This window comes from Solanum dulcamara, chromosome 10 (assembly GCF_947179165.1).
Source record: "Solanum dulcamara chromosome 10, daSolDulc1.2, whole genome shotgun sequence".
NCBI lineage: Eukaryota > Viridiplantae > Streptophyta > Magnoliopsida > Solanales > Solanaceae > Solanum > Solanum dulcamara.
In genome coordinates, this window is record NC_077246.1 from 13,421,136 (window position 1) to 13,440,867 (window position 19,732).

A 19,732-nucleotide genomic window follows, 5' to 3' on the forward strand; every position below is an offset into this window, starting at 1 on the left:
TGTCGCTCCTGGTATGCCCACACATCCATCTCAACATTCTCATCTTAGCAACTTTCACCTTTTGAACATGAGATACCTTAACTGGCCAACACTCCGCCCCATATAACATAGCCGGTCTAACCACCACTTTGTAGAACTTGCCCTTAAGTTGTGGTGGCACCTTCTTGTCACATAGCACACCGAAAGCGAGCCTCCATTTCATCCACCCTGCCCCAACACGATGTGTGACATCATCATCAATCTCCCTGCTGTCTTGTATAATAGACCCAAGGTACTTGAAACTACTTTTCTTTAGGATGGCCTGGTCACCAAGCCTAACTTCAGTGCCAACCTCCTGAGGTGTCTCACTGAACTTGCACTCTAAGTACTCAGTCTTGGTCCTACTCAGCTTAAACCCTTTAAACTCCAAAGTCTGTCTCCAATCCTCCAGCTTGGCGTTAACTCCGCTATGAGTCTCATCGATCAAGACTAGGTCGTCCGCGAAAAGCATACACCATGGCACCTCACCTTGAATTTTTCGCGTCAATCCATCCAATACCAAGGCAAATAAAAACGGACTAAGAGCTGATCCTTGATGCAACCCCATCATAACTGGGAAGTGCTCTGAGTCGCCTCCGACTGTCCTTACCCTGGTTTTGGCACCTTCATACATGTCCTTGATCACCCTAATGTATGCCCCAAATACATCTTTAGCCTCCAAACATCTCTATAGTATCTCTCGTGGCACTTTATCATAGGTCTTTTCTAGGTCGATGAATACCATATGCAAGTCCCTCCTTCTCTCCCTGTACTGCTCCACCAGTCTCCTCATAAGATGGATGGCTTCTGTAGTTGAGCGTCCCGGCATAAATCCGAACTAGTTCTCTGAAATAGACACGCCTCTCCTTACCCTCATCTCCACCACTCTTTCCCACACTTTCATAGTATGGCTTAGAAGCTTGATACCTCTATAATTGTTGCAACTCTGGATATCCCCCTTATTTTTGTATAGAGGGATCATTACGCTCGACCTCCATTCTTCGGGCATCATTGCCGTCTTAAAGATGACATTAAATAGCCTAGTCAGACACTTCAAACCTACCGAGCTCGCGCTCTTCCAAAATTCCACAGGAACCTCGTCGGGTCCGGTCGCTCTTCCCCAGCGCATCCTACGAACACCCTTCACCTCATCAACCGTTATACTCCCGCAACCCCCAGAATCGTGACGCCTCCTTGAATGTTCCAAATCTCCTAGCACAAACTCTCTATCCCCTTCTTCATTCAAGAGTTTATGGAAGTAGGACTGCCATCTCTGTTTAATGAGGGTCTCGTCTACCAATACTCTTCCATGCTCGTCCTTAATGCACTTCACTTGAATGGTTGAAAAAATATATTTAAATTTAGATATTCAAGCTCACGAATTACCTAATTTGCAATAGTTAAAAATAGCATAAAAATTGAAGCTAGTAAATTTTATGACTTGTATAATTCTGATAGAATAAATGTAGTACATAATGAAAAACCTGAAACTTCTAGGTGTAGATATGAAGATAATATTGATGATATGCTAGAAAATTATCTTGGTCTTACTTCTAATTAAAAGAATGATTTTGATGAATATGTTAATCAGTGAACGGAAAGTATTAAGGATGCACAAGGCAAAACGTCAACTTTTAGAATGGTGGAAGAGTCGCGGCAAGACATTTCCAAAACTTCAACCGGTGGTTTGAGATGTGCCAGCTATTCAAGCATCTTCAGTAGCTTCAGAGGGCACTTTTAGTGCAACAAGATTTCAAATTGGAGATCATAGGTATTCATTAGCATCAGACAGCTCGGAGATATCGATATTATTTAGAGATTGGATCAATGTGGAGTGAAGGAGTTATGGGCATCCAAATTTACCTGTCCAATTTGAATATGATATAGATAATATTTTGATAGATTGTAGTGAAGACGACATGGATGCATCGGAGGAACAAGCACTACAACCATTTCCATAACATGTTACCAAAGAAATGTTAGAAGATCTAAGACAAGACTATTTTCAAGGCTACAAATATTAGTATGATAATTTGAGGCCTAATTCAAACGAAACCTTTCCTAGAAGGTGGTTGCGTAGATTAGGTCCTCTTCTAATATTTGTAATACAAATTGTACTATTTAATTTGTTATGAATAAAATTATAAGTTATTCGCCTTAAATTTTTTTAATTATTGTCTTCAATTTAATGCAAGTTTTTTTTATATATTTCAATTTTCAAATGTTTCAAATTTAAGTTACAATTTGAAATTTAAAAAGTTTGAAAATTTGAAAGTTTAATATAATTTAAAAAGTTTCAAAATTAAGTAAGTTTGTTATAGTTTGACAATTTTAAATTTAAACTTTTAAGACTTAAGAGTTTGAAATTTAAACTTTAAGAGTTTAAAATTTAAACTTAGTGTTGTAAATAATTAATGAATGTCCATTGTACCCTTTTTATGCCTATTAAAGGCATTGTAACTTGGATAGAAAACACACACAAAAACAAGGAGGACAAAGTTTCCTCTTTTCATCTCTCTCTACTATTTTCCCTCTTTCTTGGCTTTTCTTTTGTGATAATAATTTGATTTTAGTATTTTGTTTTATTTTATAACACGTTATCAGCACGAGACTTTATCGTCTCAAAGTTTGAAGGCTAAGGTATTATTATTTTCCTTTTATTTATTATGGATAGTTTGGGAAAGAACTATCTTTCATGGGTACTAAATTCTGAAATCTATTTGGATGCAATGGGTCTCCGAAACACCATTAAAATTGAAAACAAAGCATCAAAACAAGATTGTGCTAAAGCAATGATATTCTTGCGTCATCATATGGACGAAATTTTGAAAATTGAATATCTCACAGTCAAGGATCCGCTCATTCTGTGGAATAATTTGAAAGAAAAATATGACCACTTGAAGTTGGACATACATTCAAAAGCACGATATGATTGGATGCATTTAATACTACAAGACTTTTAAGTCTATCATGAGTACAATTTTGTCATGTTCAGAATTACTTCTCAATTGGAACTCTGTGGATATACGATTACGGACGTTGATATGTTGGAAAAAACGTTCTCCATATTTCATGCCTCGAACGTGCTCCTATAGCAGCAATATTGAGAGAAAGGTTTCAACAGTATTCTGAATTGATTTCTCATCTTCTCATGGCTGAACAAAATAATTATTTGTTAATGAAAAATCATGAGAATCGACCTACTAGATCTACACCATTTCCTGAAGTGAATGAATTGTACACCCACCACGCTAGGCGCAGAAGAGGTCGTGGTCCTAGTCGTGGACGTGGACGTGGTTGTGGCCATAATTATGACCAATAATGAAATTCTTTTCCTGGTGTAAATCATTCGCCAAAAAAATCATTATAAAAAGGGAAAAGAAAAAAGATGAGAAATGTGAAACAGTTAGAACAATCTGCTTTCGATGGGGTGGAAGGAGTTACTATGCACGTGATTGTTGTTCTCCCAAACACTTGATTGATCTTTATCAGGCATCACTAAGAAAGAAGGTCGTTTGGTTTGAATATAAGTTATGACGGAATTAGTTATGATGGGATAAGTTATGTTGGAATTAGTTATGATAGAATAAGTTATGCTGAAATTATTTCTTATTGAGTGTTTGGTTTGTTGTATCAAAATCATATGCATTGCATAAATTTTAAGAATAGGTTGTTTGTTTACAAAAATACCCTTTATTTAGTTTTGGGCAAAGGGCCTGATTTACCCCTGAACTTTATGATATGGAGCTGATATACCCTCCGTTTAAAAACTAGCTCACATATACCCCTGTCGTTATTGAAATGGCACATATATACCCCCCACCATTACAAATTATTTTTTACAAAATTAGAAATACATATTTTTACTAACCTATATATAATCTTTTTCACAAATGAATTATTTTTGAAAAAATATATATACCCATACATATACCCTTTTCTTCTAACAGAAGTGAAAAAATTACTTTTTAAAGTTTTTTATTAAAAAAAATAATACATATAGGGGTATATTTGATCTTTCTCACACATATTTTATTTTTTTGATTTTTTGGATTCGACGGTTAATTTAAATTTATTATTTAGATGGTCAAATTTATTTTTTTCACTACTTTTATTGTAAAATTTATTATACATGCCCCAATTTTTTTTATAGATACAAAAACTAAATTACAATATAGCATCAAAAAAATTAGTTTTAAATTACAATATGGCTGCAAAATAGTTTTAAATTTTTTTCTTATTTTTTTCTCTTTTTTCCATTCACACTTTTTTTATTTCTCTTATATTTACACCAAAGAATGAAAAAATCAAAATAAAATAAGAATTAGAAACTCAAATAATAATGATTAAAGAAGTCAAAAAAAAATTATGTGTGAAAAAGATTATTATACCCCTAAACTTTGCTAAAAGAATATTTTACATGTATGGGTATATAAATTTTAATTTTTTATTTTTTTACTTTCTCAAAAAAGATATATACCCATACATGAATTATTTTAAAATTAATTTTTTTCACTTCCTTATGATGAAAGGGGTATATGTAAGCTATTTTAAATTTGTAACGGGGGGGGGGGGTATATATGTGTCATTTCAATAACGGCAGGGGTATTTATGGGCTAGTTTTTAAACAGAGGGTATATCAGCTTCATATCATAAAGTTCATAGGAAAACCAGGCCCTTTGCCCTTTAGTTTTTTATATTTTCTTTGCAAACTTTAGTTATTCAATATTCATTCTTAAAATTAAATTTTCATCTTCTTTACCTTAAATATTTTTATGTGTGCATTTCCATGATGTCCGTATGTATTTAAAAATAAAACTATCTTCTTATTTAATTTTAAAAATATAATTTTCATTTTAAGTTTGTTAAAGTAAAAAAGGATTTATGACAAATCAAAATAAAAATAAAAATAAGAATTAGTCAAATAAATTTATAAATAAAAATTATATTATATAGTGTAATTTTTTAATAGAAAAAATATGAAGAATTATCATAAAAATAAGGAGTGAATGTTGTTATATATGGTATTAAAAATAATGTAAATATATGTGAATGTGAAAAGTGAGGTATAAAAAACATTTAAAGGGATATATTTATCATTTACCTATTTTATCCCGGGATAACTTATACCACCTAAGAGGAGGGATAACTTATCCCGGTACTATTTATTGATCCCGGGATAAGTTATCCCAAACTTGCCAACCAAACACCAATTTAAGTGCCACTATAATTTAATCCCGAGATTATTTGATGTTATCCTTCACACCAAACGACCCCTAAGTCTATCATGAGTACAATTTTGTCATGTTCAGAATTACTTCTCAATTGGAACTGTATGGAGATACTGTTACTGGCGTTGATATGTTGGAAAAAACGTTCTCCATATTTCATGCCTCGAATGTGCTCCTACAGCAGCAATATGGAGAGAGGTTTCCAAAACTCAGTATTGATTTCTCATTTTCTCATGGCTGAACAAAATAAAAAAAAAAGAACAGTCCGGTGTACTAAAACTCCCGCTATGCGCAGGGTCTGAAGAAGGGCCCGACCACAAGGGTCTATTGTACGCAGTCTTACCTTGCATTTTTGCCAGAGGCTGTTTCCAAGACTTGAACCCATGACCTCCTGATCACATGACAGCAACTTTACCAGTTACTCCAAGGCTCCCCTTCATAGCTGAACAAAATAATGATTTGTAAATGAAAAATCATGAGAATCGACCTACTAGATCTACACCATTTCCTGAAGTGAATGAGGTGTACACCCACCACGCTAGGCGTAGAAGAGGTCGTGGCCCTTGTCGTGGACGTGGACGTGGTTGTGGCTATAATTATGACGATTAACGAAATTCTTTTCCTCATGTTAATCATTCGCCAAAAAAAATCAATATAAAAAGGGAAAAGAAAAAAGATGAGAAACATGAAACAGTTAAAACAATCTGCTTTCGATGGGGTGGAAGGAGTCACTATGCACGTGATTGTAGTACTCCCAAACACTTGGTTGATCTTTATCATGCATCACTAAGAAAGAAGGATAAAAATCCTGAAGCTAATTTTATGGCAGAAAATCATGTTGACTTCACAAACTTGGAACCCTGAAGGAAAGATAGATCTCTTGATTGGTGATGGATCTGTGGAATATGAAAAAATATAATGATCATGTTTAATATTTACTAATGATAGTGTTATTAATGTTTGTTGTCTTTGTACTAGTGAAAAGTAAATTATATAAATGCTTGTTCTTGTCCACATATATTAAAATTCACGTATAGTAATTCATGAATTGCTACTAAATTATCTTAAGTAATAGGACATAAAGTAATGCTAAAGATAGCAATCTACGAACAAACATCCTTGCACTAATAATAGTGGGAGTGATGAGAATTTTTTTGATAAGAACTGCCTCCTCCACTTTATCACTACTTTTCACCTTTTTCGTTTAGGTGGGCCTTTTCTTTATATAAGATTTACCAAAACATGGCCCTCATTTGCTACTACTATTTTGTCTATGGTTTGGTTTATTTGATTCTCTTTATTACAATAAAAGGGAATCCTGATTTTATATATATTATTGTGATGGAAAATTAACCAAGACTTTAAGTTTTTTATGATGACTAAATAAAAGTTTGTATATCCACACAAATCACCATCATCATTTTATATATTATTATATTATCTAGATTTTACTTAGAAAAATAAATTAATAAATTATTAATAGAGATTTATTTCATTCTTTTTGAAGATATAAACAATTCTCAAAGCAATTATAAAGACATTTGTTTGATTGATTCTGGTACAACACACACGACAATCAAAAATGAGAAATATTTTTCTCATTTAAGTATGGGCAGTATAAATGTCACTGCGATTTCTGATAGTGCTAGTTTGATTGAGGGCTTCAAAAGAGCCATTATAACTTTGCCCAAGGAAACTAAACTAATAATAAATAATGCTATGTTTTCTCCTCAGTCTCGGAGAAACTTGTCGAGTTTTAAAGATATCCGTTAAAATAGTTATCATATCAAGACAGTTGATGAAATGAATCATGAATATCTTGATACAACCAAAAATATCTCCAGGCATACATGTGTTATAGAAAAGTTCTCGGCCTTATCTTTTGGGTTGTATTGGACAAAGATTGGTGCAATTGAAACACATTTTATAGTAAATCAGAAGTTCACTAATTTCAATATTTTTGTACTTTGGCGTTTACAAAATTGTTGGCACAAATTATACGATTACGGGCACAATTTCCCGATAATCAAATTAGAACAATTCGTCTTGATAACGCTGCAGAGTTTTCATCCCAATCATAATGATTATTGCTTATCGATTAGGATAAGAGTAGAATATCTTGTATAGCTCATGTTCACACTCAAATTGGCCTTGCTAAGTCATTAATTAAATGTCTGCAGTTGATAGCAAGACCATTGCTTATGAAAACTAGGTTACCCACTTCTCTGTGGGATCATGCAATTATGCATGCTGCAACACTTATTCGTCGCAGGCCGACTAATTATCATAAGTTTTCTCCATTGCAATTGGTTTTGGGTCAAGAACCTAATATATCCCATCTAAGAATTCTTGGATGCCCTATATATGTGCCTGTAGCACCACCACATCGCACTAAAGTGGGCCCCAAAGAAGGTTAGGAATATATGTAGGGTTTGAATCACCCTCCATTATTCACTACCCTGAACCATTAAATGGAGATATGCTTACTGCCCAATTTGCAGATTGTCAGTTTGATGAGACACTTTTCCAAAATTAGGGGGAGAAAATAGTGAAATCAAAAGAGAAATTTTGTGGAAAAATCCATCATTGTCTCATCTTAATCCACGTACTTCTATTTTTGAGAAAACTATGCAAAAGATTATTCACTTGCAGAAAATTCCAAATCCAATATCAGACGCATTTACAGATTTGAAAAAAATTACTAAATCACATATTCCTACAAAGAATGTCCTAATTCGAATTGATGTCCTTGTAGGACCATTTACATAACACCACTAATTATTTAAGCTAATATTCACATTTCAAGTGGATAGTTCTTGATGATAGGATGAACTCCTACTTCACGATTCCTTGACTCGAATTTTGTTACATGAGAAAAAATTGATTTCATTAAATCGTGACGGTATTGTGAAGGATTGTCTTAGGGTAGTTTAGTAAATGTCCATGGCATTATATATATATATATATATAAACATATCCTTCTAACAATGGTAAGCAAGATGTGATTGGTTTTTAAAAAAAAAATTGGGCAACCACCTTTTCTTTTTGGGCAGCTTTGTTATATTATTATTTTAAAAGTATATCACTCCTATCTCAAAAAAAAAGTCGGTTTCCTAAGGCTAAGGATCATTCATAACTTGCTCATAACCATTTAGTTCACAAAATTCACAAGAAAAACCTACTCCTTTTGGTTGGAACTCAAGATACACTCTACAATTTGGTAAGTGTTCAAATCCGTTTTGAAACTGTGTAGCTGTTAGTAATTTTAGAATATCTCGTTGTGTAGAGATTTGTTTTTAGAGAATAAATATGTTTGGAAAGCTAACACACATACCTACAACTATTATGTTTATGCTGGAATCTAATTATGTTGTTATAGATTCGAAAAGGGGGCACAAGGACAAGTTCTGTCCAGATTCTTGATTTAAAAATCCCTTATGTGCAACTGCTAGTGTTTTGATTATATCGTTTTGTACAAAACATATTTTGCGGTGATTCTTGATTGGTTGCAAACTTAAGACATATATCTACAACTTTCATGAAGGACATAAAGTCCAGTTTTGTCATTCGCATTTTCAAAATTTAGTTACGACATGAGGTATTGGGCTGGCCAGATTCACTGTTTTGGTAGCATAGTGTTGTTTACACATTCTAGGCTTACTTTTGATGATAAATCTTATTTTATGTCAATATTATGGAGATGCTGGAAATTAAAGAGAGTATTTAATTATATTTTCAAGGTTGTTTACACTCGTGTACAAGTTGAGGAACTTGAGATGTTGGTTGGTTTACGGTTTGAACTCTTGAAGTTGTGTTAGACTGTTTGTATGCTAAAAGGCTGAGGTTTGTGTATAAACTTGTATTTGTACTCTTGTTACCTGCTGGTATAGTTGAAAGCCTATCTTGGTACATTGGTTATTTCTTGTTACTTTGTATTGTCGTTTTGATATCTTTTGAGACTTGCAAGACACTTGTTTAACTCGGCCACTTGTACGGATTGCTCGATCACTTGACATTCTTGTGGACTTTGTCCTTCTTGTGCCTGTGACTTTGTCACCATTGGCATGCCTCTTGATTCGGATCTTTTGTCATCTTGACTTTGGATTTTTGGTTCGTCTTAAGTATGAAAATTGTCCATTTTAAGTATGAACTAGAAAGCCATTTTTACTATGGTTCTTTACTCTCTTGATTATTGGATTTTTACCCTTCTTGATACAGGGCTCCGGTCCTTCTTGATACTTGATTATGTTTGGTGTGACAGCATGACGTACATATTGAGCGAAGCTTGTTATTTAATCTCTTGTAAAGATGATTCTATGAGTTCTTGACACTTGAACCTTTAAATATCAAACTTGATACTCTTGTTATTTTTCTTACTTGATTTATTTATTATGTTTCAATTGTGTTGCTCATGACTTGAGAAAAGTAATTGGAGAATCTAAAGGCTTCAAACTCGTATTTTGTTTTACGCCACTAAGCTTTATGCTTAGCGATAATTGTTTCTATCGTAGTAAATGTTCGAGGAGATGCTTGAAGTTGGCCATTGGAGATAAAAGTTTTTGGGAGCTTTAAGGAAGATCACATTTGCATATAGACATCTATATTTTGTAGTAGTTTTGGGACATGTATATGATCCATGGGTTGCTTATGTATATGTATTTTTTTAGAGCTGATCCATTCATGACACCATGGTTTGTAACTTAAATTTGTTGCTTGTTTTGTTGTTTTGGGATGTGTAACTCCAAGTCTTGTAATGCACTAAATTACTGTTTGATTTGGAATATTGTATGAAGCATAAAATGGTTACCCTTGGTACTCGTAATTTGGTAGTAGTTATAACGTGAACTGTAGTGGTATGGAATGATACATGGAAGCCTGGTAAGGTATTTTTGTTAAACCATTTTGAAAACTTGCTCCGTCACAAATTGGAATTGTTATTTAGTTAAATTGATATCAAATGAATTTTCAAATGGCAAAATTTTACACCTTTAACTTTTTGAATAGGCCTGATTCACTACTAGATTATATTTATGTCTTACACTCTTTAAATGTCACAAGTATTATATATGTTTTTGTAATACCCCAAAAATTTGGAAAGTCTTGGAACGAGGAACAAAGAATGAAAGTGCAGAGAAATGCAAATAAAATAAAATAAACTAGCGCCAGGTTTCGACCACGGAAGGCCATCACGGGTTGTGGTACGCACCACGCCTCGTGGTGAGCCACCATGATGGTGATTCAAAGACTCAAACCTGCAGAGAAGGGACCACAACGAGGGACTACGGACTGTGGTGAGCACCACGAGCCGTGAAGCCCTTTGTGGTAACCCCTCCCCTAAGGCCCCAGGAAACTTCCCGAGAAAAGGGCCACGGACCGTGGTGTGTTTCCGTGGTGGTCACTCTACAGGCCTTGCAGGACCTGCACCATGGCCACGGTTCATAGACCGTGATGCCATCCACGGACCGTAAAGGTCTCCGTGGAGGAGGTTCAGAGACCTACCCTGCAAACTTTCAAAAATAAATATTTACCCAAGTCATTCATCACGCGACACCACCACGGGCCGTGGTGGGCACCACAAACCGTGAAGGGTCCCCGTGAAGCCCAGTCCGGTCAGATTTTTAAAAGGGCACTTTGGTCTTTTCCTGTGTTTAATATTGAAGTGTGGTCGTTTTGGGGACTGAATTGACCCTATCTTAAGCCCTAAAACTCTTCCAAACACTTCATTCTTACACTAAGACTCAAAACACAAAATTTCCTTCCTCTCAAAGTTCTTCCAAGGGTTTCAAGAAAAGCTATGGTTTTCACTTCAAGGTTTTTCAAGTCTCCATTCTCAAAGCTTGCTTTAGGAAACTGTCTCCCCAAGGTATGTGGGTCTCATCCATGCGTTCTTCCACCTATGGAGCCCAAGTGATTTCTAAACTCAATATTTCAATTTAAATGATGAAATCTTATGGGTTTTTATATGATGATTCCAAATGCATAAATTATTATCTATTTGAAGTTTATTTACCTATATTGGTATATATTGACTCTCAATTTCATGAAAAGAATGATTTATCAAGGTTCTTATATGAAGGCATGAAAGTAGCTTTAAAGGTATATTGGTGGGTTGTTTTAAGATGTTTTAATTAATGCATTTTCATTACTCTCATGCATGCTAGCATTGTTTTAAATGTATCTTGAAGGTTGAATGAAATGAACCCACCTAGTTTCATTATGTTGAAATGAAGTTGAATTGAAAGCTTTGACTCCAAAATGAATGTTTACGAAAAGTTAAATGTGTATGATTAAAGGGAGTCTTACGAAATGAAAGAATGATGATAAAGGGCTTCTTAGCCAAAGAATGAATTCTATGTGAAAGGACAATTCTCACATATTTGAATCAAATGAAAGGTTTTAATGAGCTATTCTACCGAATGATTAATGTCTAAAGTTATATGAATGTTTATGTTATTATGATATTTAAATGTTATTCCGTGAGATTTGACCTATCACCGAATGTAGCATGTAGATGGGGACTCGACCTAAGGGGTCCTTAAGTAAAGTCTCATGTTGCATTTACTATGCGCCAACATAGGAGCCCTTGTAAGTTAAAGTTAAAGAAATTAAAGTTGACGGAGTTCTACCCGACAAGTAGTCTCCCTGTGCCAACGTAGAGGATTATGTTGGATTCCATATAATAGCTTGCATGGTCTTAAATGTTAGTTACGGTCATCTTCCCACAAAATGAATGTTTAAAGGTTATTCACATGAATGATTATGCATGCATTGCACTATGTTTCACATTACACAAATGTTAGCATGCCTACATACTTAGTACAATCAAAGCACTAACGCATACTCTTTTGCCTACATGATACCACAATGTAGGAACGAGTGTTGCTCCACATTCTCCTCCCCGTGACTAGTTGATTACGTTGAAGGCTACTACCTTGGTGAGTTCTCATGTTTCGGGGACAGTATCCTTTCTTTCTTTCTAGCTTATGACATGTATAGACTTATGGTCATCTTTTGTACTTTTGACACTTATTATGAGGGTGAGCTAGGGACATATCTTAGCCCCCGCCAAGTCTAAGGTAGTAGAGTTTTTGTTGGACAAATTAAGCGTTGTTTGATATTGTTAATGTCACTCGGTCCATGTTGTTTCCCTTAGTCCCATTATCCCCTTTATTTCCGCTTATTGATATTGAATGTCATTGCCTATGAAAAGCTATATGAATGCTAAGAGGCTTGGGTGAGGTACCTCCGGGTGTCTCATTCGCCGTGTCACGTCTAGGCCCTAGCCTGGGTCGTGACAATATGTTATCTTTTTAAGGAGTAGCATTTTCCTAAGAAGGTTGCTACAATCTACTAGTGTTATAGCTAATGAGTAAAAAGCACGCCTGAAGCGTGGTAGATCATTAGGTTCTAAGGATCAAAATCCTAGAAAAAGAATCTCATATGTAAATTCAAGATGTGAGTAATTCTAATATTCTTAAAGGGATCAACGAGCTTGAGACTCAAGAAAATGAGGAACTATTCATAAATTCAAGTGATGTTGAAACAAATCTGAATCGATCAGAAATAGTAGTGGATTATGTATTTGCAGCATATAATGTTGCAACAAAAATCATGCAAGATAGTGAGGATCTTGAACCTAGATCTGTTGTAGAATGTCGACAAAGAAATGATTGGCCAAAATGGCAAGAAGCAATTTAATTAGAGTTGAATTCACTCATCAAGCGTGAAGTTTTTGGAGTAATAGTTCAAACATCTATTGGCTATACATGGGTCTTTGTGCAAAAAAGAAATGAGAAAATGAAATACAAAGGTACAAAGCACGCCTTGTTACATAAGAATTTTCACAAAAGCTTGGTCTCGATTATGAAGAGACATACTCAGCCGTTATGGATACAATAACATTGCGTTATCTCATTAGTTTCACGGTCCATAAGAGACTTGATATGCATCTAATGGATGTGGTTACAACCTATCTTTATGGATCACTTGATAATGAGATATACATGAAAATTCCTGAAGGATTTAAGATGCCTAAAACATATAGTTCAAAGTCTCGGAAAATGTATTCAATTAGATTGCAAAGATCATTGTATGGTTTGACGCAATCTGGACACATGTGGTATAACCGTCTTATTGAGTATTTATCTACGAAAGGTTATATAAATGATGTGATTTGCCCAAGTATTTTTCTTAAGAAAACAACATCAGAGTTTGTTGTACTTGTTGTTTATGTTGATGACATAAATCTTATTAGAACTCCAATAGAGCTTCAAAAGGCAATTGATTATTTGAAGAATGAATTTGAGATGAAAGATCTTGAAAGGACAATTATGTTTTGGTTTGCAAATTGAGCATTTGACAAACGGTATTTTTGTCGATCAATCTGCCTACATAGATAAAATGTTGAAAAGATTTTATATAGATGGAGCACATCCATTAAGTACTCTAATGGTTGTTCGATCACTTGATGTGAATAAGGATCCATTTCCGACCTCAAGAAAAGAATGAGAAAATTCTTGGTCCTAAAGTACCATATCTTAGTGCAATTGGTGCACTAATGTATCTTGCTAACACTACAAGGCTTGATATAGCCTTTTCAGTTAATTTGCTAGCAAGGTATAGTTCTGCTCCAACTAGGAGGCATTGGAATGGGATCAAACACATATTGCGGTGTCTGAAAGGGACTATCAATATGGGCTTATCTTATTCTAACAATTGCAGTCCCAATCTTGTTGGTTATGCTGATGTAGGGTATTTATTTGACCCACACAAAGCTTGATCTCAACCAGGCTATGTGTTCATATGTGGGGGTACTGTCATATCTTTGAGAGCTACAAAGCAGTCTATCGTGGCCACTTCATCAAATCATGCTAAGATAATAGCTATTCATGAAGCAAGTCGAGAATGTGTGTGGTTGAGGTCCATGATACATCTTATTCGAGAAAAATGTGGTTTGAAATGTGACAAAGTACCCACAATTATATATGAAGATAATGCAGCATGCACAGCACAACTAAATGGAGGATTCATAAAAAGAGATAGAACGAAGCACATTTCACCATAGCTTTTCTACACACATGAACTCCAGGAGAATGGTGATACCAACGTGCAATAGATTCGTTCGAGTGAAAATGTGGCTGATTTATTCACCAAGTCTCTACCAACTGCAACTTTCAAGAAGATGGTGTACAAGTTTGGAATGCGAAGATTCAAGTATTTGAATTGATGTTCTCATCGGGGGGAGTTAATACAAGATGTACTCTTTTTTTTCTTTTGAGGTTTTGTCCCATTGGGTTTTCCTTGTAAGGTTTTTAATAAGGCAGCAAGCAATTCGTATTAGGAATAACTATATATACTTGTTCTTTCATTAGAACTTTTATTTTACATGGATATCCAAGGGTGAGTGTTGTAAACAATTAATGAATGTCCATTGTACCACTTTTATGCCTATAAAAGGCATTGTAACTTGGATGGAAAACACACACAAAAACAAGGAGGACAAAGTTTCCTATTTTTCCCTCTCTACTATTTTTCTTCTTTCTTGACTCTTCTTTTATGATACTAATTTGATTTTAGTATATGCTCTACTCCGGGTAAAGATACGCCCGATTAGGATTTGTACATATAAGATAAATGCTCCCATTACCATTTCTTTTTGTATTTCAAACCCACGAACCTAATAGTTGGATCCATGAGGAGACAGGAGAAAGTCATTCATTCCGGTCATTGAGCCCGGATTGAGGATTGAGACCTCCCTTAAATAGATGGATCTGGGATTGATTGTGGAACTGAGCATAGAGAACCGGGGGCGGGCAGGAAGATAGGCTGGGAGGCTGCTACCCATAAGGCCATATCAGACATGGGAAAGAAAGGTGGCGGACAACCGACTTAACTGGAGAGCCTAAAAGGCATTGAGGATGAGTCCACTGGTCGACTTTAGTCTATATTTTATAACATTAAGAGTTTAAAATTTAAACTTTAAAAAAAGTATTAACTTAAAATACTAAATAAGTTATATATTTTGAATTTTTTTCAAATATAAACAACCAAGTTTTAATTTAATTAAAATTTTAAAAAAAAAAGGGGGGGGGGGGGGGGACCGGGATGGCCGTTCCTATAATTACCGGTACGTCCGGTACCGGTTCCATCCCGGTTCCGTCCATCCGGATACCACTTGGTTGACACCGGATCCGGAAAATTGCGGTCCGGTTGTACCCGTTCCGGTGCCGCTGCCAGCCTTAATAGAGAGAGAGTCTAGAAGTGATCCTAAAATTTTATTATCAGCAAGGAACGAAAGGCATCTAAATCTTACCTTCAACATTTTAAGCCTTGAGACGAGATCAGCCCCTGTCAAACCTTTCCCGGTATTTGCCCTAGTTTTGTTAAAATGATTTGAACACAGAACTGTAACACTATCATCCAGATAAAGGGTAAAAGTGGAAAGAAAAGTTTCATCATATACCTTAGACTGAAACTGGGATAGCTGTTATTCCATGTCATAAGCTTAATAGCTTTGTCCTGTCCAAAATACTTTGTCCATCTTCTTACCATCCACTAGAAGACATGGTAAAGCAATAAATAGAAGAAAGATTAAGAGATGTAAAAAGATAGTCATACGAATTTTACTACTGTTTGTCTATGCTTAGTATACTATAATCTGTGACGTTTTAAAGCTTAGTTCAAAAGATGCCTGATAAGAATACCATATAATTGGAGCATCATGAAAATTCCCAAAGCGTGCAACAAAACGAGGGTCATTTTGACAAGTTCTTACAAAGACAAGCTAGAACATTAAGCTGAATCAACAGGATTTAAATTTTAACCCAAGCATTATTTTATCTCCAATCAGAGTGATAAATCATAAGAGAATCTCACAGTACGGATAAAGAAAAATATAGCAATGAAAACATAAAATCTCCGAAACATTCCTCTAGAAAATCTATTTGACACAACCATGGATGTACAGGACATGTTGCTATAATATCAGACCTGGATTCTCTAAGACAAAAGCTTTAAAGAAAAAATAGTTCAAACGTACAACTGGATGAGAGTAAAGAGTGGCAAGACCACGTGCTTGCTGACGATCATCACCATGCACTTTCACTGCCGGAAGGGAATCACTCTCCTGCAGCCATGAAAAGAATCAGGGAACCAGTAGATTCCTTATTGTCAGATCCTGTATGCTGATGGAATAATAGAGGACATACCTTAAGGACTGCTAGTTTCCTGAGAATCCCATTAACCAAGTTACCGGCACCTGGTCTAAGAGCAACCTTTGCGAGCCTTACACTCTGCAGTTAGATTTAAACATCCCAAAAAAGTACACTTACATTACTTTGCATAAAAGAAATGATCCCCCCACTTATCAAATTAAACAAAAAAGAGACAGTTTATTTTCAAAGAGATACAAGGTGCACAAATGATGCTATGAATTTATCCTTTTCCATTCTAGGATGTTCAAATGGATGCTACTGAAATGTGAATTTTACTCATGAGACATTTCCTAATGTAGCACTAAATATCCAATTTAAATAGAAAAAAGCAGGTGTAAGCTGCTGGCTGCATAGTAATTTGTCTCTAGCATAAGATATAAGGAAAGACTACCAAAATATCAACCATCTTTTTTTTTTCATGGTGAACCCTCACCCCCACAAATCCCACCACCCCCCGCCCAGGGGTCAATAGTGGTTTTTTCCAATTTTCTCCTCTTGTAACTCGAACTTCCAACCTATTGATTGAAAATGGAGTGCTGTTGCCACTAGACCAACCTCACCTATCATCAAGCATCTTATCTTTCCTTTCCTTTTCCCTCACTTCATTCAAAAATACGGCAAGGCAAGCAAAGGCTCTATTGCAAGCTCAAAGGTATACCTAATTATACCATCAACTTCATTTCTAGGTTCAACAGAATATAAAATCATATCCATCTTTCTTGATAGACTTCAAATCATCTTTCATCATATAACTAAGTAAAAAGAGAACAGCTATTATAGACCAAAGTTATAAGATAAACGTACCTCATCTACAACAGCATAAGGTGGCATGTCTAACTTGGTGATCTCATAGAAACCAATTCGAAGAATCTAACAACATTTTCAAAGCAAAAAATCAGTTCAGAGGGATTATAAATGACCAAGAAAAATTCAAAAGTTAAAAAGACAGAGCGCAGAAGGCAAGAAAAGAGGAAATTTTTCAGGTCCGACACATTCAATTTCCCAAGTGGTCCTATCAATTTCAAGCTCTGCAGTGCATGGCAAGGTCCATAGAGATGAAGTGCTTGACTCAAAGAACGTTGAAAAGTCAGCACCAATTAACAGGATAGACCGCCAAATAGCATTAGCATTTCAGCCTCTGAGATGTGATTTTTTTAGCATTGAGCATACACCTCATGGTGGATTTTCCTCGGATATTATTTTAGTTTTTAAAACTCATCCCTGTCAATTCAAAATAGAAAATAAACACACTGGTAATGTATACTCTATTTGGAGTGATAACCATGTTGACCATGACCTAATAACGCACAGCAAGCAAATCATTCTTGCGCAATGACATTCTAACTCTCGCATTTACATTATGCTTGACACAACCTCATCAGCCAACACGTATACCAACCATTGTTAAGAATAAGAAGACATATAGTAAATCGAAAATTGCATTCTATCATCATCACTCATACATTAGTTTTGGTTCTAGAAACTCAAAAAAATCTTAAAAGGCATATTTGCCAATGTAATATTGCTTCCCAAAGAAACTCCGTTGTGCTACTCTTTTTCTTTTTTCCTTTCAATAGCACGTCAAAGCTATTTTAAAGGAGTCTCTAACAATTAAATCATCAAATTCATGAGTTCTCCTTTATTTTTGGTACTTAAATATTAACTTCAAATAGATACGATTTAAGAGGTTCTCCCATACTCAAAACATTGCAACAAAAAATATATTCCAACAGATACTCTAAATATAAAGAATCCAAAAAGAGTAGCAAATATACCTGTAGTAGAAGAGGCTCCATGCTTCTGAATGTACGCTCATCATGGCATAACGAAAGAATCAAGTGATCAAGATATCTTCTCCAGCGAATGGTACCTCCAACAACCTCCGTGACCTACAATATAAATATTTCAAGAAATCCGTAAGGAAGAGTGCCTTGATATTATCAGAAGTGAATTCAAAGGACAATCAATGACATGATAGTGAAGAAAAGGCAAAGAAAGAAACCAGTCTTAAATCTCTGTCGTCTAAGTCACGAGTGCGAAACCCAAGGGTTCTTTCAACATATCCCATTTCATTATCCCCTGAACCCTTCCCTTGCTCATTCAGAAGATCAGCAAATGCACCACCCAACTCTATACGCATCAATCTAACCGCAGATACTGTAAAATACACACACTAGACGAGATGAAGATATTGATACAGTTAAAAAAAAAGTCACTTAAATGCAAAACAACTTTACTTTACATTCCGATAAGCGCATTAAAAGGTTGAAACTAAAGTGGATTACCAGCTCTATGAGGAGAAACATCCAAATTCAACTTGTGGGTTTTCCTTAGAGGACTGTCAGAATCTAGACACGAAGCAGAAGCTTGAAGTTAGACTTGAGGATTTAAAACTGACTGTAAAAATCAGGCATTAAGCCTAATTTTGGCTAACATCGCAAACGAGTAAATAACCTATCATAGTGTAAATTGGGAAAATGAAAGCATTTTCTTGTACCTGCACGGCGAACAGAAGTTGCAGAATTTTGGCTGATTTTGTTTGCAAGTTTCACTTGTTTACTGTAATGGGATTGAGAAGAAGAAGTTGCAGAGAGCTTCGGAAAATGGAGTATCCGACCTGAAAGCAATGAGGGCATAATTGTATGTGTATGGTCGGAGAGGAAGGAACACGCCGGAGAATTCGATATTTCCATCATCGTATCAGAAATTGAATGAATGGTACTCGAGTGATTTTTTTTTTTATCTCTTTTCTATTTAGTTTGTCCAAAAAAATAATATTTTATCTTTATGTAATTAGAAATTTTATTTTTAATTTTTAGAAAAATAATATATAGTAAAATTGTTAAAGAATATTTTAGATTACAAATTTTAAAAAGTTATGTATTTTATTTTTAATTTTCTGTGTAAAGTCAAATGATGTTACATAAATTAAGAAAAAAGAAGTTATTACATATATGAATTATAACTAAGGGTCATTCTATCATTGATACAATGTATTAGAAAAATAATTATGACATATAATTTAGTCAATGTTTGATTGTAATTTAAATCATGTATAACTTAATTCTTGGTGTATTGTTTTATACCCCAACAATATAGAATAACTACTTCAGGTATAAATTGCACATCGATAAAATATCGAATAGATAAAACTATTTTTATCTTTTTTTGAAAAATATGAAGGTCAATCATTTAAGGCTCCAATTTTAGTGCAATGAACTAAACGGACAACAAGAAATAATTATGGTATTACTAATTCATATATAACTA

The 19,732-nt window shown here is 34.8% G+C and overlaps 1 protein-coding gene across 2 annotated transcripts in view; it reads right to left on the reverse strand.

The window, feature by feature from the left end:
- The window catches only part of LOC129871627 (uncharacterized), a 29,424-nt gene extending 10,231 nt beyond the window's left edge, over window positions 1-19,193 (reverse strand). For both annotated transcript variants that reach the window (XM_055946584.1, XM_055946583.1), the window contains exons 1-9: window positions 18,960-19,193; window positions 18,748-18,810; window positions 18,465-18,619; window positions 18,238-18,351; window positions 17,267-17,332; window positions 16,457-16,540; window positions 16,288-16,374; window positions 15,712-15,803; window positions 15,562-15,622 (exon numbers count right to left, since the gene is read on the reverse strand). In XM_055946584.1, the coding sequence (XP_055802559.1) occupies window positions 15,562-15,622; window positions 15,712-15,803; window positions 16,288-16,374; window positions 16,457-16,540; window positions 17,267-17,332; window positions 18,238-18,351; window positions 18,465-18,619; window positions 18,748-18,810; window positions 18,960-19,158 (921 nt within the window). In that variant the 5' untranslated portion in view covers window positions 19,159-19,193. The remainder of the gene's footprint in view (window positions 1-15,561; window positions 15,623-15,711; window positions 15,804-16,287; window positions 16,375-16,456; window positions 16,541-17,266; window positions 17,333-18,237; window positions 18,352-18,464; window positions 18,620-18,747; window positions 18,811-18,959) is intronic.
- Window positions 19,194-19,732: the final 539 nt, after the last annotated feature.